The sequence below is a fragment of the Carassius carassius genome, chromosome 31, assembly GCF_963082965.1.
Source record: "Carassius carassius chromosome 31, fCarCar2.1, whole genome shotgun sequence".
NCBI lineage: Eukaryota > Metazoa > Chordata > Actinopteri > Cypriniformes > Cyprinidae > Carassius > Carassius carassius.
Window position 1 is genome coordinate 21,929,296 of NC_081785.1, and position 27,598 is coordinate 21,956,893.

Here is a 27,598-nt window from a genome sequence, read left to right on the forward strand (position 1 = left end):
AATGTCTTACAATATTTGAGGTGTGATAACTGTAGTACAAGGAGAATAATTCGGTCTGGTCTGTTGAATTTGACTTGGACTAGTAAGCAACCACCTAGTAACTGGTGAAAACCACTAGGAACACCTTAGCAACTGAACAGCAATGCCCTGACAACCACTTTCAGACCTTAACATTGTAAGCATTGGTAGTGAGAATAGTTTTTTTTTTTTTTTTTTAAACACACACACCAAATACAAAAAGACTTTAATCTACATGCAGATTTATTCTAAAGTGGTTTTATTTTTCTAAAGATTCGTCATCCCATTGTCAAGGATAGTTTGCCTGTTTAAAAAAACTGAGCGTGTTATAAAATATTTGCAGTATTTCCTTTGTGTTTTTGTTCTGCTCTGAATGTGTTTTGGCTAAAGCATATCTGCTATCCAAACTACGATACCCTTGAATGTTTTTCCATGGTGCGTGTAGGTGACCAGTCTTGGTCTGGCTGTGTTTTAACACCGTTCCAGCACTTTTATTCCCCATGACTCTGCAGATTAGCTTACTCATCATCGAAGGCCGCTGGATTATTAGCCAGCAGTCAGAGAGAGAGTGAATGAATGAGTGAGTGAGTGAGAGTTGGCATAGCAAAGCACTCTTGGAAACAATGCTCTTGAGTGTTGTGTTTGTATGGGCCGCGTAACCCGAGAAAACCAAACTGCTGGACCGACAAAGGGTTAAGGTTACACACGGCTTTGTGTGTTGTAAATATGTGTGGTGTAGTGAACGATTGTGTGTGTGTGGTTGGTCTTTTTTTTTTGTCTTACGCGCTGCTTGTTGGGCCCCTCACTGTCTCCAGCTGAATGAACAATTGTGTAACGTGTGAAGCTAGCGTTGCATCGGATTTCCTCAGTGGCTGTGACTGTGAGGAATTGTGTGACTGTTGAAAGTAGGGGTGTAACGATACGTGTATTCGTACCGGACTGTTTCGGTACAGGGCTTTCGGTACGGTGCACGTGTGTACCGACTGACGGAATGCAATATTTTGTGCGCGGAACATAAGTACATTTTCGTGTTTCCAAACGAACATATTAAGTGGCGGAAGTCTCCGCGTTCATCGCAAATCCCGCCCTGCAGCTGATTCTAAGGCCGGTGACACATGCTAGAAATAGAACCGACGCCTATTTTTCACGCGACAGGCAAGCGTGTTGGAAGCGTTTCCAGGCAAAATAGAATAGGAAAATATGTTTATATGTCATTTTGTACACAAATACATATTAACTTTGATGTTTGAAAGTCTATAGGTTGACATAAATTCAGATATAAATGTAATTTAAAAAATAAATTCATAATTATCAATTTTCAAATATTGCACCTGTCAAACATAGTCTATTTTGTCGTCAATACTGTTGACTGTGTCCTTTTTTTAGTAGGCTTTATGTTTATGCTCAACATGAAGTATAGATATTGTTGTCATGAAGACAAGATCCTGGTCTGTCGGCGGTCTCCCTCTGTCACCTACAGCAGCAGCAGCGCGCCAGTGCCGAGTCAGAGCCGCGTCAGGCACGGTTCTGGTGAAGCAGGCCTACAAGCTGGGATTGGTAATGCTGCACTGTAATCATAGTTATTTATTTATATTTTTCATTATATTTTATTATATGATATTGGTTTGAGACTCAGAGTATTCTATTTAGTGGAGAACTTTGCATCAGTATTTTATTTCTTATTCTTTTTTTATTTTATATATATTTTATTAAAAAGTATAAAAAAAAAAGTGTATAGTAATAAACAACCTGCAGTTTAATGTTTGCATTTCTTTCCCTTACTGTACCGAAAATGAACCGAACTATGACGTTAAAACCGAGGTACGTACCGAACCGTGATTTTTGCGTACCGTTACACCCCTAGTTGAAAGTGAAGGAAAGCGGGAATACAACAATGTGACCACCACTGTCAGCCAGTCAACTCAAGCCGCGTTTCCACCGCTGGAACTTTACCCAGGAACTAGGGACTTTGGGCTGGTACTCGGTAGGGGTAGGAGAAAAAATCGATTCTCCGATGCATCGCGATTCTCCCTTCAACGATTCTGAATCGATTCGGAACATTTCAGAATCGATTCTAAGATTGTTAGTGTACGTGCTAGAGATGTGGCGGGCTTCAGAATTTGCACTGTGAGACACGTGCACATCGCTTGACAGTCTGTGCTTCCACCTGCCGTGTTGTACTTCAGATATGCTTTCATTCATGCCGTCTGGAATGCAGTACTATTTGATGCACGAAACTCACACGCTGACAGACTTTCAAATGCACTTGTATTTTCAAATACTTTTATAAGAAATTGATGTACACACAGTTATATTTTCAGAGCAGGAAAAAACATCTGATATCGAAATAGATCTGTGCGTGAATGCAGCCTGTTAAAGCGGCCACTTTTTATTATCTCATCAGTAATAACGGCAATAATGCTGAGGAAAAAAAGAAAAATCCTCAACTATTGTCTGTACACTTTCGGACGATTGAACACTTATTTTAAATAAGTAATTGTTTAAATTTTTTTTTTTAAAGTTAATTTTGAACCAAATAAATTTGATATAAAATTTATATAAAAATGTAGCCATGTGCAGTAATATTGAAAACTAAGAATGTGATGCATCGTGATATTGAGTTGACAATGATAATCGTAATTGAACTGAATTGTGAAACCAGTGAAGATTCACACTCCTGTTTTTAATAAGGCAGTACTGACATACAGAGATCCCAACTATAAAAAAAAGCGCATAACTGCAATTTTGTTTAAGATTAAAATTTAAAGATAAAGATTAAAGTTGTAAATGTATTTGCACAGCAGAATAATTAATTGGGGAAAAAATGTAGATCAAGAATCATTTTGGAATTGGATCGTGACTCCCTGAATCGGAATTGGATCGGATCATGAAGTGCCTGAAGATTCCCACCCCTAATAGATGTACAGGTTGTATGACAACATTCGATGCATCATTAATTGTAATCGAATCGAATCGTGGGCCTCTGAATCGTAATCGAATCGAATCGTGAGATACCCATAGATTCCCAACCCTAGTACTCGGTGTGTTTCCACCACAGGAACCAGGATTTAAATAAAGTTCTTTCCCCTCAGAAAGTCCCTGCTGGCGAGGAAGTACTTTTTCAAAGTTCTGGAACTTTCGGGGGCGGGACTTGGGCACTAAACATCCTAATTGGTTGAGTTCACGCAGCGTTGTGATTTCAACCACCATTTATTCAAGACTTTTCTGTGCCAATACAGTGACTCATGCTGTCTATTCCAAGTCTTCTGAAGCCATAGTGTAAGAAACAATTAGTAAATTAGTAAAATTGTCTCGTTTTTCTTTGGTAATCCATATTTTCTATTGCAAAAGGAAACGGAGGCTGGACATTTCAAATAACTTGTGTTATTTCTTTTTATAGCCACCTTTTTAAGGGGAAGTCGTGGCCTAATGGTTTGAGAGTTTTACTCTAAGGTTGTGGGTTCGAGTCTCAGGCCAGCAATACCATGACTGAGGTGCCCTTGAGTAAGGCACCGAATCCCCAGCTGCTCTCCGGGCGCCGCAGCATAAATGGCTGCCCACTGCTCCGTGTGTGTGTGTGTGTGTGTGTGTGTGTGTATGTGTGTGTGTGTGTGTGTGTGCGCACTTTGGATGGGTTAAATGCAGAGAACGAATTCTGAGTATGGGTCACCATACTTGGCTGTATGTCCTTTCACTTTCACTTTTTTTTTTTCCCCTGAAACTGGAAGTCTCTTCTGACTCGTTCTGGAATGATTCTTTAAATTTCTGGTCTCTGGTCAAATCAATGTATTTTCCAAGCAGCTAATATAACATTAAACCTCTGAAAATGGTTTTAAAAAGTATATGGCATCATGGGTTTATTACTTTACAGTGTTGCAATGACTGTCTTTTTGCAGTAACTCACCAGAGTGGGTTCAGAGAGGTTAACTGCATTGAAAACACATGATCATCATATTCTACATAGAGTTCCCGATCAAGGTGAAATTTGGGGGATTTTGTCAACAAAATTATAAGACCACACATTATTTTAACACATTATTTTATTATTTCACACTAGGGCTGGACGATTATGGCCTAAAGTCAAAACCTCGATTAATTAAACATTTTACCTCGATTACGATTAATGAATGATTATTTTGTTTTGGTTTTGTTTTTTTGCCCTCATAGTTCACTTACAAGGTTTGTACTGTAAACAGGGCCATAGTTGGGGTTTGCGGGGCCCCGGTTCAGGTTGTACCAGTGGGCCCTGTTTGAAAGTGTTTAATTTGTATGTTCGTTCTGTTTATTTGTTCATCAACATGCCCGCCACGTCCCAGAATGCAACGCGGCGCCCAAGCCCTATTAGGCGCGGTCACTTTAAGAGACAATGAATGCATTCAATATAATACACATGATTTTTTTTCTCTACTGTTTACTTTAACTTAAGACATTTTTCGAACATACTATCCAAGACTGGTATTTTCACATATTTTTTATGTATTTGTCGGTACAAGAGCAAAAACAGACAAATTCGGTTTTCAAGTGTTTTGAGACTCCGCTCTCTGCGTGAGCCCTGAACACCGTGGTGCTGAAGTGGGCTCTTACACATCCTTTTCTGTTTGTTTAAACTGCGATTTGTTTTTGTTCATTGAGGTGCAGGAGGAATTTAAAGGAAAACTTTGCAAACGAGAGGTCGGTTCAGTGTTGCTGTCTGTGAGACGCGGCTCTCTCCGCGTGCGTACCGAGCACAGCGAGAGTAACCAGCTACTCAGTTCAGCTTTTCCGCGTCTTGTGTTTGAATGCTTTAAAGTCTTTTGAATGGTTACATTTGCAAGTGGCAAGGCTTAATAACGAGTGAAAATGATACGCTTTCCTGTCGACTCACAGCAGCGTTCTGTCAACTGTCCTGAGATCGTCTATTAAAGGTGGGATATTTCCTATTGAAAGAACGATCATAGCTCACTATCAGCAGTTATTTTATCTATGTTCGTAACATTTCTTGCATATTGCTCGGTGTAAGAGATAAATAAAGATTAAAGGTAAACAGTACCAGAGTGATTGCGTGTGTGAATTAGTCATACCGTCTCTATATTATTGTAAAGCTGGGGGTTGTAAATAGCCTAGTTCCTTCAAAAGTAGAAAAATATGCTATAATAAGTTTTGAGATTCTAAGATACTTTAGTGATAAATCACAGGACAGCGCTGACAACTGCGTTCCTCTGTGCACGTGATCTTCACAGCTATGAGTTTTCATGCCACAATGCAGCTGTGTGAACATGGTAGCTCAATATAATAATACACATCCGATCGTCTAATCACTTGAACGTCCAAACCATAAAACAAATACAACTGAAAGTTTAGTGAAGACTCAAGGCTCATCGCTCGCGCACAATCACTATGTGTTGAACCGGCGTTCACCTCCATGTTTTGCTTTTATGCCACTGACTGGCAGAATCATGTGGCTACACATGCTTTTAAGAGGGAAGTATTAACAGGAAATAACCAAAATAACCGACATTGGAAAATAACGTCGGTTAGAGGTTCTAAATTTCGGTTTCGATTACTTTTCGATTAATCGTCCAACCCTATTTCACACACAGTGTTTTAACATAGGTGCTGCAAGCCATAATCATTTTCTCTCAGACAAGTACAATCAGAGTTATATTAAAAAATCTCCTGGATCTTCCAAGCTTTATAATGGCAGTGAATGGGGGACGAGATTTTTAAACAAAATAAAGTGCATCCGTCCATCATAAAAAGTAGGCATGCAACGATACCATTTTTTCAGTACCAGTTTTTCAGTTTGTGTGTGTGTGATATATGATATATATATATGAAATGTCAATCAAGTGACAGGGGTGGGGCCATTTTATTGGGCGTGTTTGCATTGGGAAGTGACGTCACTCACAGTCGACGGTAATAAATAATTATTAATTAATTAGTGTGGACTTTTGTCCACACTAAATACTTAATAACCAATAAGGTTAAGGATGTGTCTTAAAAATTACCTCATCTTTTCTATCCTGTGAAGCTTTACTTAAAAAAGATGTTTCCTGATATTGACACTTTGTTCTTTTTGTGGTGCTGAACACGAATCCATTTCTCATCTCTTCTGGGAATGCACATATACAAGTCTGTTCTGGAAGAATTTTTGTATCTTCGATCCCCTGTCACTTGATTGACAGGTTTCCGTGTAGACATTGGAAATTCAAATGCAAAAGGAATTGCGATTCCATTTGAGTTTTGGCAGTTTACATGCACAGTGCAGAGAGAGTGAAAAGGCAAATGCAGGGCTCCAAACAAAAAAATCGAGTAAGGAGCCATTGGCTCCTATAAGAAAAAAAACTTAGGTGCCAAATGATTTTTTTAGGTGCCACAGAATAAACATGTTTTATGCGCTTTATTTAAATTATTTATTTTACATTTTAACTTTTTAATCATACTGACGTTATTATGTCTCATCTTTTCTTGACTTTATCAGCATTTTAATCCATCTTGTAGATGACCTGGGAATGAAGGTTCACTTAAAGTGGGAGCTAAATGTCTTTTCCAACTTGAAATATACAGTCATGCGTTGTTTATTACACAAAATCTGTACCAATATCATGGACCATAAGCATAAGAAGAAGCCTTATGATTATAAACGATATTGCCAATATCCACACAGATGACAGCTTTACCTGTTGTAGTTTGTTCAAGTTATGAACGAAATAGACGCTGTTTTTCTGCACTTTCTCTTCAAGTCTCCATCATTTCTCTCTCGCGCGCGTTTATCAGGTGTGTGTCAGCGCTGCTGCGCGGCAGATGAGGACTGTTTAAAACTCTTTTTCCCACTAAAACTCCGATGTGCATTCTCTCAATGCGCGAACATAACAAAAGATGTGAATGCAAAACAATCAGGAAAAAAGGCATTACATGCAATTTTTTAAGAGATAACATGTAAATACATAGGCCTAGTCGCCAGTGGCGACCTCAGCAAAAACTTCACTCGCATTTTAATATTTATGGTCGCAAATGCGACCGTTTTAGTCGCAGTTTGGAGCCCTGAAATGTGGTAATTAATAATGCTATTTAAATATGACATAGCTCATAGCTCGTAAGATATGGGAAACACAATTGCAAACGGACTTTGCATTTCCATTTTAAATTTGGCAGACACTGTGCGTTCGCTTAAACGAAAATGCAAACGGTAATGCACGATTTGCATTTGCATTTGGATTGTCACATTTTAATGCGTGCACAAATTGAAAAATTTAATACAATTTGCATTTCCTTTTGAATAATGTCCGGAATATCATTCCATACATGTGACTTTCAACCCATTAATTTTCTTGCTCCAGCACTGATTTCATGTATTTTTATATCAAATAAAAAAAAATCAGTGTGGTAAAAACCAATAACTTTTAATATTTTTGAGGATTATCAAATCTGGTTGATAAAAAGTAAAGCCAAAAAGGGTCTTCTTTCCAAAGACACCAAAGTTATTTGTGTAACAAACATAAGTAAGGAACTGTTACAATTTTAAGTTAGGTAGGACACTTTCACCTGTGAATCCCATAATGGGGGGTGATGGCTAACAGGTTAAAGGCCCATGTTGAAAGAGTCCAGCTTAAATTTTGTCATATTCTGGTCCCTAGATATATCTCATCTAATCATACTTCTCCCTATAAGCAATCTACATGATTTGAAATATTATGATTGTCCTCAGCACAAACTGAAAATTTTATTTCACAATTAATTGCAGACTACACACTAATCAAGCAACTGTTCCAGTTTGTTTGTAACCAGGGCAACAAGAGAAGCATAGCATCTACAGATGAGTCAGACTGAAGTGGTTTGTGTTTTTGGTAACCACAAGTATTTGGCCCGCCAACTTGTGCAAGTGTGTGTGTCCCGTCCCACACGGTGATTTGGATCGGATATTCTCTGCTGACATTATAAGCAGTCCTCGCAGGGATAAACCAAGGTCACTTTTGTGCTCTCTAAGATATAAGGTCACGATTTCACAACCCTTTCTGTCCTGTTCACACATTTTACAGAAAGTTTATTAATCTTGTCAAATAGATTTGGTTTAATACTGAATAAGCGTAATTACTAAGAAAAATTGCGTTCAAAATTGCAGGAGATTCATTGCTGATTATGAACACTATTTTGTGTAGCTTGTCAGTGACCTACAGCTCTGTGTACTAAATGCGCTCCATCTGAAAGCACGTGCTGGAGATTTACTACTAATCACAGGAGCAGCTTTACTGACGAGATGCGCATGAAAATTGCACCCCCCTACCTGATACTTTGACAGATGTGTGTTATATACTGTTAACAATCCGTAATCTTTCAAGGACTAGCTAGATATGCAACCACTCTAAAACTGCTGAACGTCTGTTTGTCTAAATTCATTTCAGGAGCAATATTGCCTTGCTTACTGTATTTTTGAGGAAGTTGGCAGAGCCATCACGGTTGGTGTAGTCTTACGTGCGGTGTATAACCACGTGTGCTCATCTCACCAGTCCCAGGCCTGTGATATGAATGTGCTCAGTGAAGCATGAACGTTATCTTTGAGTCACACGCAAGGCTTTATTTGGACTTTACCCTGATCTGATTGATGGATTCATTGACTCATTCAATTCATTCCATGGATAAATTTCATTCGTTCATTTTTTAAATTTGTTCACATCAAGTTCAGTTATTTCTGAATTGTATCTACGGAAGTACTGGATTTTTTTTTTTTTATGATTCAAGTAAATCTAGGCAACACAACCACTATAATTTACAGCATGAAGTACTGTTAAAGTCTTATTCTAACTTTCACTATTTAAAGCCTTAAAAGGGTCTTAAACCAGAGCAGAAAGTCTTAAATTCATTCATTCATTTCAAAAAATAAACAAATAAATACCAAAACAGGACCCCCCCCCCCCTGTTTTCCAATACAAATATCTAAACTTCCTTAAATACATTCACTTACTTGAAATACTTGAAGGTTTTTTTGTTTTCTGAGAAATGGATCACGAAGGGAGTTTATGCTGAAAACAAGGACACACATCTGTCAGTGTGAATTAAGTAGATTTTTCTGAGCCCACTGGCAGGTATTTGCTCTTTTTTTATCTTATAAACTTATTTCACTTTGATCAATTTCACATAAAACAAGACTTCTTATTTCATGTCATGTCATTTTGCTTCTCAGTGTATCATGAATTAAGAAACTTATAGACATTTACCCTGGAAAACAAGTCAAAAATAAAAAAAGTCAAAATTAAATTTTTACAAAAACAATTTTAAGTTTGATAAGAAGCTTTAAAAAAAAAAAAAAAGATTAAATAAAAATATGAATGTGCACAATGAAATATCCAATATTGACCGCAACCAGTATGGTACAGATATATCCTACATTCTTAAACATGTGATTTTTATTTTTCACATTGTCGTAACAATAAAAAATTTTTTTACCCATTATTGCTGCAATAAAAAGTTGAGAAAATCAAAATGAAACCCAAAATGAAAAGCCTTCGCAAAATAGTCTTATCTTCAGGTATAAGTTGACAATATCAGTTAAATAGATACTCTACCCCAAAATGAAAATTTTGGCATTAATCACTTACCCACATGTCGTTCCAAACCCCTGAAGAGCTTAGTTCGTCTTTGGAACACAATTTAAGAAATTTTGGATGAAAACCAGTAGGCTTGAGACCGTCCCATAGACTGCCAATTAAATTACACTGTCAAGGTCCAAATGTATGAAAGACATCATCAGAATAGTCCATTGGCAATCAGTTTTTCAACCATAACTTTATGAAGCGTCCAGAATACTTTTTGTATGGAGAAAAAAAAAAGACTTTATTCAACAATTTGTCTCCTCCGTGTCTCTTCGCATCACCGTAGCGCCATTTTGGAGAACATCCACTGAACGCAGGCCACGTACGCTCTTCTGTGTCAGCCGCACTGCACAGATGCACTGTTGTCTTTCAAATTAATGCATAAATACACATAGGAAAATGTATCCTTGTGTCGCGGCTAACACAGAATAGCACATACAAAAAGTATTCTGGACGCTTCATAATGTTACGGTTGTATCACTGATGGCAGATGGACTATTCTGACGATGCTTTTCATACTTTCCTGGACTTTGACAGTGTAATTTTCTTGGCAGTCTATGGGACAGTCACAAGCCTCCTGGTTTCCATCCAAAATATCTTAAATTGTGTTCCGAAGACGAACAAAGCTTTTACGGGTTTGGAATGACATGGGGTTAAGTGATTAATGACAAAATTGTCATTTTGGGGTGGAGTATCCCTTGTGGATGGTTCATGAGGAAGCCTGGGAGTTTTATGTTTTTGAGGGAAAAAACGGAGCACATTGTTGTATTGAAATGCTTCTTTTACCCTTGTTCCTATTTTAGTCATAATAAAAGTGATTGTGCTTACTATGTTTTGCTTTCTCTATCCAGTATTCTGCTTTAGTTAGATAACTGAATAAAACCAATGAAATTTGAGCTGCACCTACATCTGTCTGTATCTCTAAATCCAGCGGCCTTGATCTGTCACTGTGACCCAGCAAAATCCTAAACTCCACGTCTCGTTTTACACGGTTAGATTTTATCGCCTTCTTCTAGATGATTTTATCCCAGTATTTTTTTTAAGGATTGATAGTATATCCTGCCCTAAATCAAAGCAGATACACCACTACTGTTCAACTGGTTTTTTTTATTTTGTTTTTGTAGGAAGTCTCTTATGCTCAACAAGACTGTATTTATTTTATTTTTTTTAATCAAAATCATCGAGTATACGCAGACCTATGAATATGATAATTAGCACCAGATCAGACCTGGTCTACTTTCACTCCGTTAACTTAAGTAGTTACATTTTACGCAGTGGCAGCAATATTGGATCAATGGTTATCACTGTCATTCATTGTCTTTACGCATATTAAAAAGTCCAGAAAGACATGTAAACAATGACAAACACTTGATTTCACCACAGGGGGTCTTTAAAAATGACAATGTCTGTTTTATTCATCTCACTTATTTGTATCACATTTAATCGTCCGCCAAAATGTAATGTTTGTGAAAGCTCCAGGAGGTAGAGATGGACTGGTTGAAACGTTGATACCCCCAGTCAGTTTCTGAGGGAGTGTTGACATTTAGGCCCTACATTAGCCAAGGACCTCTGATTTATATAGTCAACCAAAAATTCCTTTTAATTATTTCCCTTACACAACATATGTAATTCTTTCGCCTTCTGGCACACATTTTTTTTAGTGTAATATTGACAGCATATTCCACATTCAGGAGGAGTTGAGGCATGCTTCGTCTAGTTGATCTGACAGACCCAATGTTTTCCAGGGAGACATTGGTGCTCTTTGAAAACCACCCTTTAAAACTCGACAAATGTTTCCATATCAGAGTATTTGTAATCTATCACCCACCAAAATAATCTTCCTCCCAAAAAAAATCAACCCACACAGAAAAGTTCTTTCGCACTGAGACTTAAATAACTCCCACAAACCTACTCATGATGTTTCCTGACAGAAGAATAAATAAGCTCTGGGTCATGCACGTTATGATTATCTTGACATTGAGTAATCTGATATTAGAAGAGAAAATGGTTGCCTGTCTTCCTAATGACCCCATAAACTCATCCACAGCAGGCTTAATGTTGTAGTAAGATCACAATTTCAGGACCTAACTACAAAGCAAAATGCAATGAAGCACTGTTTAACTTTACAAACTTGAGTGAACTGATTCTTGTGTGTCACCTTGTCTTGTTGTTTTCTAGAAATGCTAAGGTGAATTATGACACTTGACTAGCGCTTGCTTTGTGACAGATGCTTCTTGTTGTGTGCTGTGTAAATGTAGAGGTTTTCTTGATGGTTCTGACGACAGTTTCTAGCTCGAGCCAGTTTCCGTGGGTCGATTCGCTTCCTACGGCCAGTCAGGGTTTCTCTGTATCTCAACTCTGTTTCTAGGCAACAGATATTTTTATCCAGGCTTCATTTTCATGTCCGAATGTAATCTGCTTTGATGGTATCTTAAATTTAAAAATGTGAATTTATTACCCTGTTCTTGTTCAATCACTTTTTGTCAAAACGTGTGCATGATATATATATTTTTTTGTTTCTTTCAGGAAAAGAGGAATAGAAGTTGTTCAGGTAAGTGGATCTCACCTCAGTTTGGAAATTTGTTTCAGATGTTTATCTAATTGGGAAAATCACAAACATTCTTACGGAGTCCAGAATTATTTCAGAAAATTCTTTAGTAGAGATTTCCTGTGCTGTCACGGTGTTCCGTTCAACTCAGAAAGTTGAAACTTCCAACCTCTTTGGAAATGTGCAAGATAACTTGGTTTGAAGTTGGAAAAGCTAATGATGAATATACAATTCTACGCATTAATGACTTGAAGTTCCTACATTACACCATGATTTATCCTGTTTCGCAGTCTGTTCCAAAGACAGGTGTGTAACGATAAACAATCCTCTCAGTTGATCACGATAAACCAGGAAAACAAATGCTGGCTGTACATGGCATAATTTATCCAGTGCATTTGGTTGCCAGGGGATTTTGTTGTTGACCAAACACCTGCAAAGCAATTGGTAGTTGTTTTGTTGTTTTGTTTCTTTGAACGTAAAACTTTAAGCAACTTCTCTGATTGGTGGATCCTGCTACAGGATTATGGGTAGTGGAGTACAGCAGTTGTGTAGTGCAACAGCTGGGTTCTGGATTTAAAAATCCCATGCATTTTCTCCATGGGAGAATTGATTTTTAACAATAACTCAAATTTAAAAAAAGACAGACCAAATGGGCGCTTGAAGGTCATTAATGGAAGCAAATCGCACAAAAATAACTTTAACATAAAATTGTACAACACTTGTTTTTAAATGTGCTTTATAAATAAACATGAACGTAAACTTGAACTTGAACTTACACTCCCATGAAGCTCTGCAAATGACTTCACCCAAAAATGGAAAAGTTGTACCAAACCGTTCTGTTGAGCACAAAAGAAGATATTTTGAAGAATGCTGGTAACTAAACCCCCCCCCCCAATCCCAAAAGTTAAAAAGGTTTTGGGATTGTAGTGATTTCCTTTATTAAAGCAGTCAAGGACATAGTTTTTAACCTTGGTCTTTTTGTCAGATTTTTAGGTATGGGTATCGAGTTCTATGCTTTTTAGGCAGATCAGCTGAATTGCCTTGATACCACTGAGTATCAAAAAATGACTTGTTGTTCAGTACCAAATTTTGATACCCCCAAATGTAGGGTTCTGTACCGAAACCGATTTCGGTGCCCCATTTCAGTGCCTCTTAAGGTGAGACACTGCAGGCAAAAACACTGTTTTTTCAAGCACCTGTCAATTTTGAGATTTTGGGCTTTTTGGTTTTTCATAAAGTGCTTTTTCAAACTAGTGGAAGGAAAACATCCAAAAGACACTGTTAAGTGTTTCTTTTATAGCACTTTATCTGTTTGTGTCAATAGATTTCAATTACAATACATATTTTTAAAGGCCGTTTTCTCAAAATGAGTTTTTTCTTCAACACTGAGCCATACATCTCCACTTCGGTAGCACTTACACACACCAAACTTGACATTTTTATTCCTGTCTATATTCTGAAGGTTTTTACAGAGGGATTTGTTCATATATATTTTCCTTGATTATATACAACATTTTATTCCCCCCAAAATTGTGAAAATATATTGTTTTCTGGCTGTTCAAAGTATTTTCTGAATTATGGAGTGGCAAAAAAAGATAACCACAATTCCCTCTGTAAAAACATTTGACTCTAATATGTCAAAAAAATTAAACCAAAAATTTGAAACTGACTTCATCTAGTGTTCAGATTTTTGTACTAGACATTTATGCAAATTAGCACATATTTAATTAAATAATGCCTCATTTGCATATTTAAACATAACATTTTTGAAAAATTGTAATACAAAAAATGTTTGCAATAATCAATGTAATCAATCAACTGGGTAAGTAAGGTGATAACTATTAGTTATTTTTTTTGCCCTATTCACCTGCAGTGTCTCGCATTAAATGCCTGAGCGGTCGATTGAAATATTTGTCCTGGTTCTCCGAAATGTACACAAGAAGCAGGGGCGTCGCTAGGCTTTTTTAGTGTGGATATTGCTTTTAGCTCCATAAACTATACTCAAATTCGCGATCGCCTCAGAGTCAGTCCACTTAAATATCATATGAAAACGGCGGCAGACCTGTGGTTCTCCCCATCTTTCAGCGGGCTCTTCAATCCGCAGACCGCGGCGGAGCAGCGCGAGCGGACTCAAACACAAACAGAGGACACAAGGTGTGTGTTTATTGATAGATTGTTAGAATATCTGTATCTGTGCAGTTCTTCGTCATAAATACAGTTTAGAAAAGGTCACGAGGGAGCAATCAGTTTCTCATCTACTGTAAAGTTTTCTCTCCATTCACCGCTCATCACATATCATTCCGCTCATTCAATAGCCCTTAACACATATGAACTTATACTTTGATTACACTTATTTAAATATACTTAATTTAATTACACTTACTTTATACATACACTACTGTGCAAAAGTCTTAGTCTTTTTTTATGCAGTCTGTTGTCAGACTGCTTGTGCATTCAACAATCTCACTAGATTATTATTAAAATTAATGCAAAATGGATGTTTGGAAATGTAAACTGATATTTCCTACTGACATACTACAGCAAAAGATATAAATAACTGGATTAAAACCCTTTTTTGGGGTGAAAATACTAATGTGCCTAAGACTGTACTTTACAAATGACATTGTTGCTACTTTATAAAGAACGATCATACAATCATTCACAGAACTGATTAAAGACAGGGACAGACAGCACTCATTTTAACTAAATATCAGAGAGATTGACAGAAGAAACAGTAGAAACATTATGGGTGGTTTTTTATTAAACAATGACCCAGATCATGAAATACTTTTATTAGCCTTAGAGTAAGGGAAGCTTGGCAAATGAGAGCATCCAAGGAGTGTGTGAATGCTATGGATTTATTTAAAAAATAATGTTCTTTAATGTTATCCTTTTTAGGCTTTTATTTATATATTTTTATAGAAGTATCAGTTCAGGCACCATAATGGCACCAGTATCGAAATAAAACCCAATCGATACCCAACCCTAGGAACCGGTATCAAATACAAAGTATCGATATAGAGAAGTTTTGAACAATACCCAGCCTTTACCGATTTTCACATACTACGGTAATCCACCTCGTAGCTGGCTGGTATATAATACTTTAGCAAAGACATTTTAAAACTCCCTATTAGAAAAATACTTCCAGAGAAAAGTGGTCGGGCAGTAATGCACTCAACATACAAAAAATAAAGATAAAATCTCACTGACTTGTGGCTCCTGGCATATCGCAAGCCTTAACAACCGCTGTGTTCATTGTAGGTCTGTCTTGAAAGGTTTATTTGTAGTAGTTTACAGTAGAAGTGGAAAGATGTGTCGTATGCAGCTATTTGCGTATTAGAGTAGACAGATGAATTGAAAATGTGAATGAAATGACCCGGGCCTTAATCCTAGGAGATTAAGCAGGTGTTTAGTTCTGAAAAGTGCTAAACACAAAATATTCGTCTCTTGGTTCAGTTTGTTTTTGGAAGCGAAAAGTGTGGTTAGCTTGTTTTCATTAGCGGTACTGTTTTGATAGTTAAGCCCAAATTGTTCTCATTGGTTTCAGCTAAGCATGCTAATGTTAACTTTTGAACACTCTACAAAGGTCTGGTAAGCATTCCTTTCTCAAAGAGACCACAGCAAAATCCTTGCCAGTAAAACCAACACTGTTTCAGCAAATGACAACAATGGATATGAACTTTTGAAGATCTTCACAGACTTAGATAGTTAGTTAAAGTTCACAGACTCACTTCACACAGCTTCCTTAACCTATAGTGCAAAACGAGTGATAACTCCAATAATATCAGTTGTTCTCTGTAATAACTGCTGGAAAGAACATCACAAAATATTGTTGGAACTAGGCTTAAGTAACCATCTAGCAGCCACCTAGAAAACTCTAGCATTATAAAAATGTTGTTGTCCGATTCTGAGTTCTGTTGTTTGACCCCGTTTTCTCTTAGCGACCTCATCACTTTTTATGTGCATGTGTGACATTCACTGTAATTGGGGGTCACATTAATGCATGCAAATATCTACAAAATGAGCAGTCCCTTGAGGCCTCACGTATTTTTATTTAAGTGTGGGAAAAACAAAGGCAGGAGTCTCTGGTGAATTAAATAGCCCAGTACAGACTACTTGGAATTGCCTTCACCACACACACACACACACAAACTTGGACACATACTTTTGAGGACCTTCCATTGACTTCCCTTTACTTAGAGGTAGTACAGAATACAAAAAAAAAAAATATTTCAGTGGACCCCATTGACTTTCATTTGTATAAAAAAATTAATAATTTTCAAAATATCTTTGTGTGTGCGTTTCACATTAATACACTGTGCCTGACCCGAAAAGCTTGGTTTTTATTTTTAAGAATTTTCTTTTATATAGCAAGGACACATAAAATTTATTGAACATGACAGTGAAGACATTTAAAATGTTACAAAAGATTTAATTTTTTAAGCTTTCTGTTCATCATAGAATCCAAAAAAGAAGTGTTACAGTCTCCACATCTGTTCTCAACATTGATGATAATTATAAGAAATGCTACTTTGTATTATTATCGATGCATTGCATAAAAAAAGAACATGCCTATTAGTAATATCACTTACTGTATTTTTAGTCAAATAAATGCAGTCATGGTGAACATATGAAGAAAAAACATTTTTAACAACCCTGAATGTTTGAACAGTAGTGCAGTAATGTAATGAGTAAATGATGACAGAATTTAAATGTTTGGGCAAACTAGCGTTTTTAGTTTGATTTAATTGTGAAAGCTATACTCTTACTCTCACCATAACATTTTACACAACGCGGACTTTAAGCGTTTTTACAATATTTTACAAGGACATTTTGTGAATTCAAGACCTCAGATTTAAGTAATGAAACATTTTAGTCCAAACTGTTGTTGTTGTTGTCGTAATGATGCTTGTCATCTCTCTTCCTTATTCTTGGATAGTCAATCTTGTTAAGTCTGTGTAATCCAGTAAAGTTAACTTGCACAATCACTTCATCATGCTCATTTCCAAGCTAAGTGCTACATGATTCATGTTTAATCCTCCAGCTTTGAGGCTGTGAGACTCCATTAGGATGAAGATCATTTTCTGATTCTCTCAAATGCATTGGTCCATGAACAATCGTTTAGGTCCTTTTTTTTTCCCATTTTATTTTGATAATTAGTCAAGCCCCTGTATCGTGGTTTCCAGCCATTTCCTCTGGTCATTTTCATGTACTCCACATAATACCTAGAGACACAGACTCTTCGGTACTTATCTGTCTTCCCAGTGTGCTTTTATTCTAACTCCCCACTTATTTTCTAAAATGGATCCATCAAACACAAATGCTGAGTGGGAAGAGAAGAGTGTCAATATTTCATGCATTAGGGAAGATGTAAAGATTGATGACATCAGCAAGGATAGAATTAACCCCTGCTTCTTTCTTCTGTCTGAGACTTTTTTTGGTTCTACAGAATGGAATGTTTTACTGTAGACTAGGTTTGCCGCAGTGAGGAAAATTTCCCACCGGTTAATCGACGTGTGACAACACCGGTATCACCGTGGGGTGGGGGGATGGGAGGGGGTGTCCTCTTTTACTTGCTTCCTCACTTTTACATAGCTTATAAATCCGTCCGCGTTATACTTTCACTTCGAATTAGCGGTAATTGGCAATTCGGCGTCAATTGCTTGGACAAAAAAAATACCACCATGTATAGGCTGAAAAAACTGAAGATCGGTAAACTGTGGAGCCACACAAATAAGAACCATAGAACGTTTACTGCTTAGCCAATATTAGAACGCTTTTAAAACGAACAAGAAAATAAAATAGGCCAAAATAAATTAAACAAAGTTTAAAAATATAAATAAGAAACGAATATAAAAGAAAAACTTCCAAAATGACCGTAGCCTAAATAAATGACAAGTCAGCACTCAATAAATAAATAAAGACTATAAATTGGCATTTATTAACAGTGCTTGCGGAGTTTATTTGTTTATTTATTTGGCCGTGTCGCGTCGTCGGCTTCCTCATTTTGTTCTCCCTCTTCTCTCACGGGATGCGTTGACTGTGCTTCCCTACCGAGGATGACCGTTAATTCCTTCCTCTTATCATCTTCTTGATCTCTTCAATATTCGGGTTGTAGCCACCCCGTTAGCGCGTGTCCAGGAATATTGTCTTGCGCATAAGCTGCCAGCTTGCTTCTGGCAAAGCTTCATATTTCTTGTCTAAAATAGATATGATGCCGGCTTTCAGGTTGGCTCTCAGCTGTCCATCCTCTTCCGATGTGGCGAATGTGTCATCTTTAATGAGACGCAGCACAGAGAGAAGAGATGACGCGGTTCTGCTGATCTGTGATGTGACTTTTTGGCACGCAGCATTGTAGCTGCGTTCAGTATTTAATTATAGTGTATGCTCTCTTTTAAACTAAATTATTTATAATTTTTTATTTTTACATAATTCAAATAAATATTTAAGAAAAAATGAATACTTAAAAAAAAAAAACATGGTGGGGACGGTGTCACGGTGGTAAAGTGATGTAACCGGTGTTGCGGCTTAAAACCGGTAACACAGTCAACACCGTCTAGCGCGGCAAGCCTACTGTAGATGTGTGTATAAAATCAACCCAATGTCAAAATCGATACTATTTAAGGTTTAATACTATTGCTGGTTTTAATTTGCAGTGTACATTATAAAAAAAAAATGTTTGACTTCGTAATTTTGCATTAAAATGTAACAACAATTTTTCTTTTCAGCTGACATCAGTGAGGCCATAAAGGGGTAGTTCACCCCAAAAAGTCATTTTGTTCATCTTCAAAGCACAGATGAAGATATTTTTAATGCATCCTGAGAGATTTGAAAGTTTATACCAACAAAATTTGACACTCCATAGAGACATCTTAAAAGTAATCAATATGAACTGAGTGATTTAATCCACATCTTTTGAAGACACACAAATATGGATAAAAAGAATGCCACAGAAGCTGCAACTACTGCATTGATCACATTAAATCATGGATTTTCATTATGCATGCATATTTGAAAAACAATTCATTTGATAAATCAAATTTTTCTTTCAGTTTTGATTTTGGCTTCCAATGGTTATGAAAGCATTATAATTAAGATAAAATGATCATTGTTATAATTATAATTATAATTAAGTTATAATTAATCATCGTGCCGCATGCAGTTCCTGTGCGTGTGTTCTGAGACTGAGCAGAACACGGATGAGCAAAGAATATTTGGGGTTTCAGGCTTGTGCATAAATTGTCAAGTATACACACAAATGTGCAGAAATGTCCATCTTGGTGAGTATTTACATGAGGACAGTCAGTTATGTAAGCAAGCAAACAGTTGGAAAGAAATTCAAATGCATGTCACAACAGATTTAGTCTTAAAGCCTGTAATGCAAACCTGCTGCTCTCTGTTATTAATGTTAACCATTCACTTCCCTTGACGAATAACTTCAGTGGCTTTAATGTGAATCAATGTATGTTTAGCTCATACATTGTAGACTATGCAGTGTTTTAAAGTTTAACAAAAAAGCACTGCATCTCACATTTTTAAACACAAAGACGCATTCTGTGTGAACCAACCCTTAGGTTTCATTCAGAATTATTCATTTTTTAAATAATGACAGATTTGAAAAAAAAGAACACTATTATTATGCTCCAAATGGTTAACCGCCCCCCCCCCCCCCCCCCCCCCCCCTGTGGTTCATTAATGGCTTACTTTAAAAGTTGCTTCTGGTTCTAATCAGCTCTTAGTAGATATAGATTCAAATTGGTTATTTATTTGCATATACATTTTGTTTGGTTGCTTGTGGTTTCTGGCTGTGTAACATTAAGTGAAAATAAGCTATGGAAATGTGTTTTAAAGCAGCGACAGACATCGCAAGTCATGTAGTAGCTTGAGTAGCAGGCAGATAGACGTTGGTGTTTAGTTACTTGTGTCTCAGATGGCTTAAAGCATCATGAATAACTGAATAGTCGTGTCTCTACACAGATGTGAATGGAGAAAAGGAAGTGGCTCTCAGCGTCATGAATACAGGCTTCTACACACTGCACGATTTTAGCAGTCCAAACTTAGATCAGTGCGAATCACATGGTGTGACATGGATCTGATAAACTTGGGTACGACATGCATGCAGACTGTACGACTTTGACACCTATTGAGTTGTAGAATATGACACGTTACTATGGAAGAATAAGACGTTATTAGCATGCACTAGTGGTAAACAAAAAGAGCAAGATGAATTACTCTTTGGCAGTTGTTGTTTTTATTGGCTGGTCGCTAAACGTGGGTTGTAGCAGAAAACACACTGTGCAATGATCATTATGAATTTCTGACAGTTAGAAATTGATCGTAGACTATCTTTGGTTACAAGACCGTGACAGTGGCCATCTTTGAACATCTCTTACTGTTTGACATATGACCACAATCTCAGAAATCGCCACGATTGCTTCACAATGCCAATCTTTGTTCTGGGACAGCTGAAAAATGTAAAATAGAAAATGTAATTGTAAATAGTTTTTTTTATTTTTATTATTAATTTGTAAAATGCTAAATAATGAAGAAAAAAATTTGTAACAATATTCATAGATTGGGAAGGAGGCGGCGGGAACCGGAGAACATTTAAATATAAAACTTTACTAAACAAATGAACAAACACGAAACGAAAGTAAAAGCGGCAGCCCCACACAGACGACTGACACATAAAACAAAAACAAAATAAAGTCCAGGCCTGGTTAATGAGTAGATGCCTCATTAAAAACTGTTTCTATTGGCCGCTATATGTAAATCATCCACCATATTGAAAGGATCAACCTGATGTCATTCACCATAATAATCAATGAATATTCGAAGATGCCACAATCCTTACATATCTATGGTTCTGCCCCTCTCTCACACTTCGCCAGTGAAAGGTTATCCCATTTTTTGGGAATTTAAAACCCGGGGGATTTTACAATTTTCGGCTGTGCAGGATTGTGGCATCTTCGAATATTCATTGATTATTATGGTGAATGATATCAAGTTGACTGTTGTCTGCGTGCTTGGAGCTGTCGAATAAGGCACCTACCTACACATTTTTGTCATTTTAGTTGCATTAGAGAGACTTTTATATTGAAAGAGACTGAAAGAGTTGTAAACAAGGAAGTTATTTTTACTTTCAACAACACCTTGTTAGACGCAGCCAACATATGCATTGAGCAGCGCTGTCATCGGAAATCACCTTTACATAAGAAAGGATAGTATAACAAAGGTGTTTTAAATGTGTAATATCAGTTACACTGACACAATCCATCGGCACATGTCACAAGTGTCATAGGCACATGAAACTCTCCACTGACATGTGACACAACAATGTGAATTTATTTATTTTAGTATTTGACCAGATTCAGGCAAACAAAGGGACACAAGAAACCAAAACGTATCATCAATTAAATATGGTTCTGCCGTTAAGTGCGTGTGTTTCACCGTCTACGTTATACTCTGGATGACAACGGCAGTGTCACTTCCACAACAATACGGTAACATGTTCTGCAGCAATGTCAGTGACACTGATACAATCCACTCCACTCTCCACCGACACATGTCAGTGAAAACCGGAAGTGTCAACGCATGTGCCAATGGCTTCCGTATGTCAGATGCCATGTCACTTAATGTTAATACTGCTACTGAAGAATACTGTATCAGAAGCAGGTCATCAAACTCGCTCAGGCAATCTCTCTCTCATAATACTGGAATTCACATAATACAGTGAGCTTTTAATGCAATGATACAGCAAGCTTTTAATGAAGCAACTCAACGTTTCCACCGTTACTAGTTCTAAAGTGACTTTTTCGAATTAGTAAGATACATGTTTTTAATGATGATGATGATAATAGTTTTTGTTATACCAGTGTTAAAGCAGTTTACCTGTTTAATATGTTGTGAACAAACTGTTACATTGATATTTAAATATCTTTTTTATAACACTTCTAACAAAGCTGTTTTCAAACATAAAATTCACTGTACAATACGGTACAATGCAAGACTTGACAAGAGATTTCCTCATAAATGTATGATAAAAAACTTGTAATGGTAAGAACTGATCTGATCTGATTATATCACAGTATCAATTTTCCAGCACCTGCATTTCATTAATTATGGATGAACTATTATAGTATCTCTGTAGTATATTCTATATTAGAGATCTGTCTATTATTACTTTAAAGCCCCTCGGTGTGAGGGAGGAGCTGCTGTTTAGCCAACAAACTGTCAGAGAGAGAGAGAGTTGGCTGTTGTACCTTGCTCAGCAGGGACAAGCACACAATAGTAGGTCATCAGGGGTGTGTTTCCACGGTCCACTAATGGCTTGTGGTGCAACCGTCTGTCCATGTACAGTAAGCATGAGATTATCAGAGGCAGAACAGGTTTGTCAGCACATTAGCACCTTGGGATTTGAGCTCAGTGTAGTCTGGAGTTGCTCTTGACATCAATGCCTGGCCACTCATGGGACATCCTGTGGTGAAAACAAGTAGAAGAGGGAAAAAAACTAAATATAAAGCCACTGGAAAATCAGATGGGTTTAAACATTCAACCATACAAGGAAATAGATTGTGTCCTTGCAGCTCTCAGCCATAAATAGTCCATTTGTGTGTGTGTGTGTGTGTGTGTGTGTGTGCAAATTGATTTTAAACATGCCATTCGTTTAATCTGTCACTAAGTGAAAGGAACATTGGAGTTTAAAAGCACCTGGTTACACTTTATTTTAAAGACCAGTTCTCACCATTAACTAATAGCTTATTAGCGTGCATATTACTAGAATATTGGCTGTTTATTAGTACTTATAAAGCACATATTAATGCTTTATTCTGCAAAAACATATTTAGATTTTTGGGTGAACTGTCCCTTTAATGCTGATTTAAAGTGACTCAACTTCAACAATTAGTTTCATGTTGTTTTTCTTGATCTCAAATTCTACCAACATATTCATAAATCAGCACGCATTATAATTATTGTGGAAACACAAACAGTAGATTCAGTAGACATCAATTTGTTTTGATACATGTAATGTTAATCCAAATTCTACTCAGTGGTATTAAACATCTTTGAACTTAGAGCATCAAAGTATAAATTATAACCTTTCATCTTTCCCTTCTCCGCAGCTTGACCTGAGTCAGCCGTTAGAGGAGCAGGGTCCCCTGGACGTCATCATTCACAAGCTAACAGACCTGATCCTGGAAGCAGACCAGAATGACACCCAGTCCCTGCTGCTGGTCCAGCGTGTGCAGGTGAGAGGCGTGCGATGGGCCTGTCTGAGCATGTGTGCTGTCGTCTTCAGCCCACTGCCTAGATCTGCAGCTCTGATTAAGAAGCAGGAATTTGAATCTGATTAAAGGCTACACAACGTTTGCCCAGATTTCTGCAGTTTACAGTCTGGAGAAGTTGACGCTTGTTGCTGAAAATCAGAACTAGCCTGCAGATTGGAGTTGCCAGATTTAATAGGAAATCATGTTGTTGTGACTGCTGGGGGTAGGGCTGGGCGATATATCTAACAATATGATCATGCGCATCTAGTCAGTAAATCTGGTTCTGTGATTACCGCTAAATCGCCATCACCTGCTTATAATTGGAGCGGCATTTAATAGACAGAGCCATAGATGACTGACAAGCAACGCAATATCGCGTTCATTATCGAAGATTAATTGCCTTCGATAATGAACGCGATATTGTGTAGCTTGTCAGTGATCTACGGCTCTGTCTATTAAATGCAGATTTACTGACTAGATGCGCATGATCATATCGTTAAATATATCGCCCAGCCCTAGCTGAGGGTCAGCCGTAACAGTACCAAGAGAAAACATTACCGTCTACAGCCGCGAGAGGGCACTCTTTGCTGCTCAGTGGTAGACTACAGGAGCACTGAGCAGCATAGAGCGCCCTCTCGCGGCTGTAGACGGTAATGTTTTCTATTGGTTCATTACTCTTAGTTCATTTCTCTTGGTTCATGTCAAATTAATTTTGATAAATAAGTCGCACCTGACTATAAGTTGCAGGACCAGCAAAACTATGAAAAAAAAGTGCGACTTATAGTCCGGAAAATACGGTAATTACATTTTCATTAGCTATTCAAAGATTTGTTTAAATGATATGAATGCATAATTTGCTAAATGTTGAAGGTTAGCGAGAAAGTATTTTTATCATATTTTGATCAAATAAATATAGCCTTTGCGAACAGACTTCATTTGAAAAAATAAAACATGGTTGTTTTATTTAACTCCGATTCCCATCCTAAAACTTTGTTTTTGTTTGGTCATCTTATGAAATGTGCCCTCAGGTACTCCCCTCTAAATAAGAACGTAAGAGCGCTGAGCCTCTTAATGTTCTTAAACAAAGCTCTTTCCTAACACCGCGCTCTCAATAAGCATGCGCTTAATGTGTAGTACATGGTTTTACATAAGACACAGAATGATCTGAGCACTGACATACAGCGTTCAGTCTAAAGCCTGTGAAAACTGGAGATCTTTTTTTTTTTTTGCTTATTTAATCAGAGCTGGTAGAATGTGTTTCTTCTACACCCATTCAGATGTTGGAGTTGATTTGATCTTACAATCAGAACGCTGGGATCTGTGACTAAATTTCCCATCAATGAAAGCAAATGACTGATGGAAATGAGAAAAGAATGCACTTTCTCATTCCGTCAAATGTTATTATCTGATTGGAGTGAATGGAGACAGTGGAGAGAGAGAGAGCGAGTGGTTATGCCAACTGAATGCAAGAATGTGATGTTTCTTTTACATAACAGCAGTTTAACGGGCTTAATGTGTACATGTCTTTGTATGTGTGGCATGTTGATTCATGCATGCCCGTTTATAAATGTTAGATAGCTGCCTTTGAACAACACCAGTAAGTAATGTTGGAACTTGAAGATTTCAGTCAGTCATGTTATTGACTACGGTCTCCTGTACACCTTCCTCTTGTGACCGGTTCCACTGGTCTTGCAGGAGTATATTGACGCTCACCCAGAGACCATCATTCTTGACCCTCTTCCAGCCATCCGAACTCTGCTGGACCGCTGCAAGTCCTACCAGCTGGTGCACAGGATAGAGGACTGCATGAGAGGTACTGTGATCCAGCATTCCTGCTCTTTCTTTCATTTTCAGGTTATACCAAGGGTAATTTGTCCAACTACAAGATGCACTCACAGTTTGTAATTGAATGGTGTTAACTTTTTAAAGTAATGGTCTGGAGAGAGTTGTAATACAGTTGGTATGTTGAGCTTTGGTGCTCATGCAGGAAAAACAGGTTTGAGTCTGACCTGCAACACGCTCCCATTCCGTTCTTTTGCTTTACCTAAAAGAATAGTTTCTCCAAAATTTTAATTGCTGTTAACATTTACTCACCCATTTTCTTTTTACTTTCTTTTGTGGAACCAAAATGTGTATTTAAAGAATACCCTGACTGATCTTTTCCATATCATGGAAGGGAATGGGTACCTGGGCTGTCAAGATCCAAAATGACAAAAAACACAATGAAAGATTCATAGACATGGATTCATGCACAATGTTTTGAAGCCATATGAAAGTTTTGTGTGACAAACAGACTAAAATTTGAGTTGCTTTTCACTGGAAATCTTAATATCTGCATTATAGCTCTGCATGTTAATGCAGAAAGCAAACCGTATCGGATTCATTTGTGAGTGAATTGCTCTTTGATATGCACTTCACACATTCACTTACACTCATCTAGGTAGGATCTTATTTGTGGACTTCAGTTCTGCCTTCAGTACCATCATGCCTGATCTTCTCTCAGTCAAACTGACCCAGCTGTATGTTTCTAGCCTTTGTTCATTGTGACGAGTGGGGCGGGGCCGAGGGACGTGGGAACGATTGAGGCCGGTGGAGTGATTGGGAACTGAACGACACCTGTTCGACCCACCGGTCTTGAGTCCCACGGAGGAGATGGAAGGATATAAAACAGGAGCGAGGGGCTGATGCGCTGTTTTGTGTTTATTTTGATTATTAAAGTTTCATTTTGATTGTCCGCCGGTTCCCGCCTCCTTCTTCCCGAAGATTACTGAGTTTTGAAGCTCGCTGCCGGCCGCCCGTGATGTGGAGGGGCGGACTGCCGTCCGTGAGGGAGCGGAGGAGTCGGCGCCGTTCGCCAGGTGGCCGGAGCCTGCTGCCATCCACCGGAACGGGGAGGAGCAGAGAACGGGGGACTCCTGCCGGCTGCCCAAAACCGGAGGAGCCGTCGCCGTCCACCAGGTGGTGGAGGAGTGTCGTGCCGTCCGCCGAGGGCCGTCCAGTGCCAACCGCCAGGCACCGCGGAGGAGATCGCCCAGCCGGAGGAGGGCCGAGCAACAGTGCGTCTGGGAACCGATTTTATTTTATTTTTTTCTCCCCTCTCTCGTCTCTGTCGCTCCTCCTTCCATCTCCTTTTCTCTCGCCTCGTCTGTCTTACCCCCAGGTTCCCGCAGGTCCCTGTGAGCGGTCCCCCCCGGAGGAAGTGGGGGGGGTAGAGCGCAGTCTCGGGAGTACCCCCGGCCTGCGAGGGGCGATGGGGGTATGTGACGAGTGGGGCGGGGCCGAGGGATGTGGGAACACGAGCGAGGCCGGTGGAGTGATTGGGAAATCAGCGACACCTGCGACCCACCACCGGTCTCGAGTCCCACAGAGGAGATGGAAGGATATAAAACAGGAGCGACGACAGTGAAGGACGAGAGAGTACCAGGGCTGGGCTTTATTTTATGTTTTGGTTTTTATTTGTGCGCATCAGTCGTCCGCTGTTTTGTGTTTATTTTGATTATTAAAGTTTCATTTTGATTGTCTGCCGGTTCCCGCCTCCTTCTTCCCGAAGATTACGGAGTTTTGATTATTACATTCATTTTTACGGACTTTTATTTCCACACAAATTACATTTTGAGAATTGATTGCAATGCACTTGATGTGCATGTCCGGAACAGAGATAAAAAAAATTATTAAAAAAGCAGGCTGTTGCAGTTTGTGAATTATGAATTGCCATATATTGTATGATATCGTGATACTACTTATCATGATAACTTCAGCTAATATAGTATCGTAATGTTTGTTTAATGGTATAGTGACAACCCTTCTAGTCACCATTAATTGTAATTGCATGGAAAAAAGTGACAAGAACTTTTCAGATTTCTTGTTTTGTATTCCAACAAAGTCAGTCATACAGGTTTAAAGCAATATAAGGGTGAGCGAATAATGACATTTAATAATTAACTTAAATTTTTGGGTAATGAATCTTTAAAAGAGTAGATTTCTCCAGAACACCCATATTATAGCGGCCTCATCTCCCCTCCACAGAAAGCATTTGGTTCTTCCCTGAGCAGGCACATTTGTTCATCTATATTTGTCTTTGTGGTCTTCATGTGTGTCTGGGTTCAGACGTGACAGATGGTTATGTAACAAAATCATCTGTAAGCCCCCAGTCTGTCTCTCTCCTTTTCTCTTTTTCACTGACATCAGAGCATCCC

The 27,598-nt window shown here is 38.1% G+C and overlaps 1 protein-coding gene across 1 annotated transcript in view; it reads left to right on the forward strand.

Annotated features, from left to right (window-relative positions):
• LOC132111782 (inositol-tetrakisphosphate 1-kinase-like) overlaps positions 1 to 27,598 on the forward strand; it is a 51,067-nt gene that overhangs the window by 5,512 nt on the left and 17,957 nt on the right. The window contains exons 3-5 of the mRNA XM_059519375.1: positions 12,114 to 12,138; positions 23,259 to 23,384; positions 25,098 to 25,215. Coding sequence (XP_059375358.1) covers positions 12,114 to 12,138; positions 23,259 to 23,384; positions 25,098 to 25,215 — 269 coding nt within the window. The remainder of the gene's footprint in view (positions 1 to 12,113; positions 12,139 to 23,258; positions 23,385 to 25,097; positions 25,216 to 27,598) is intronic.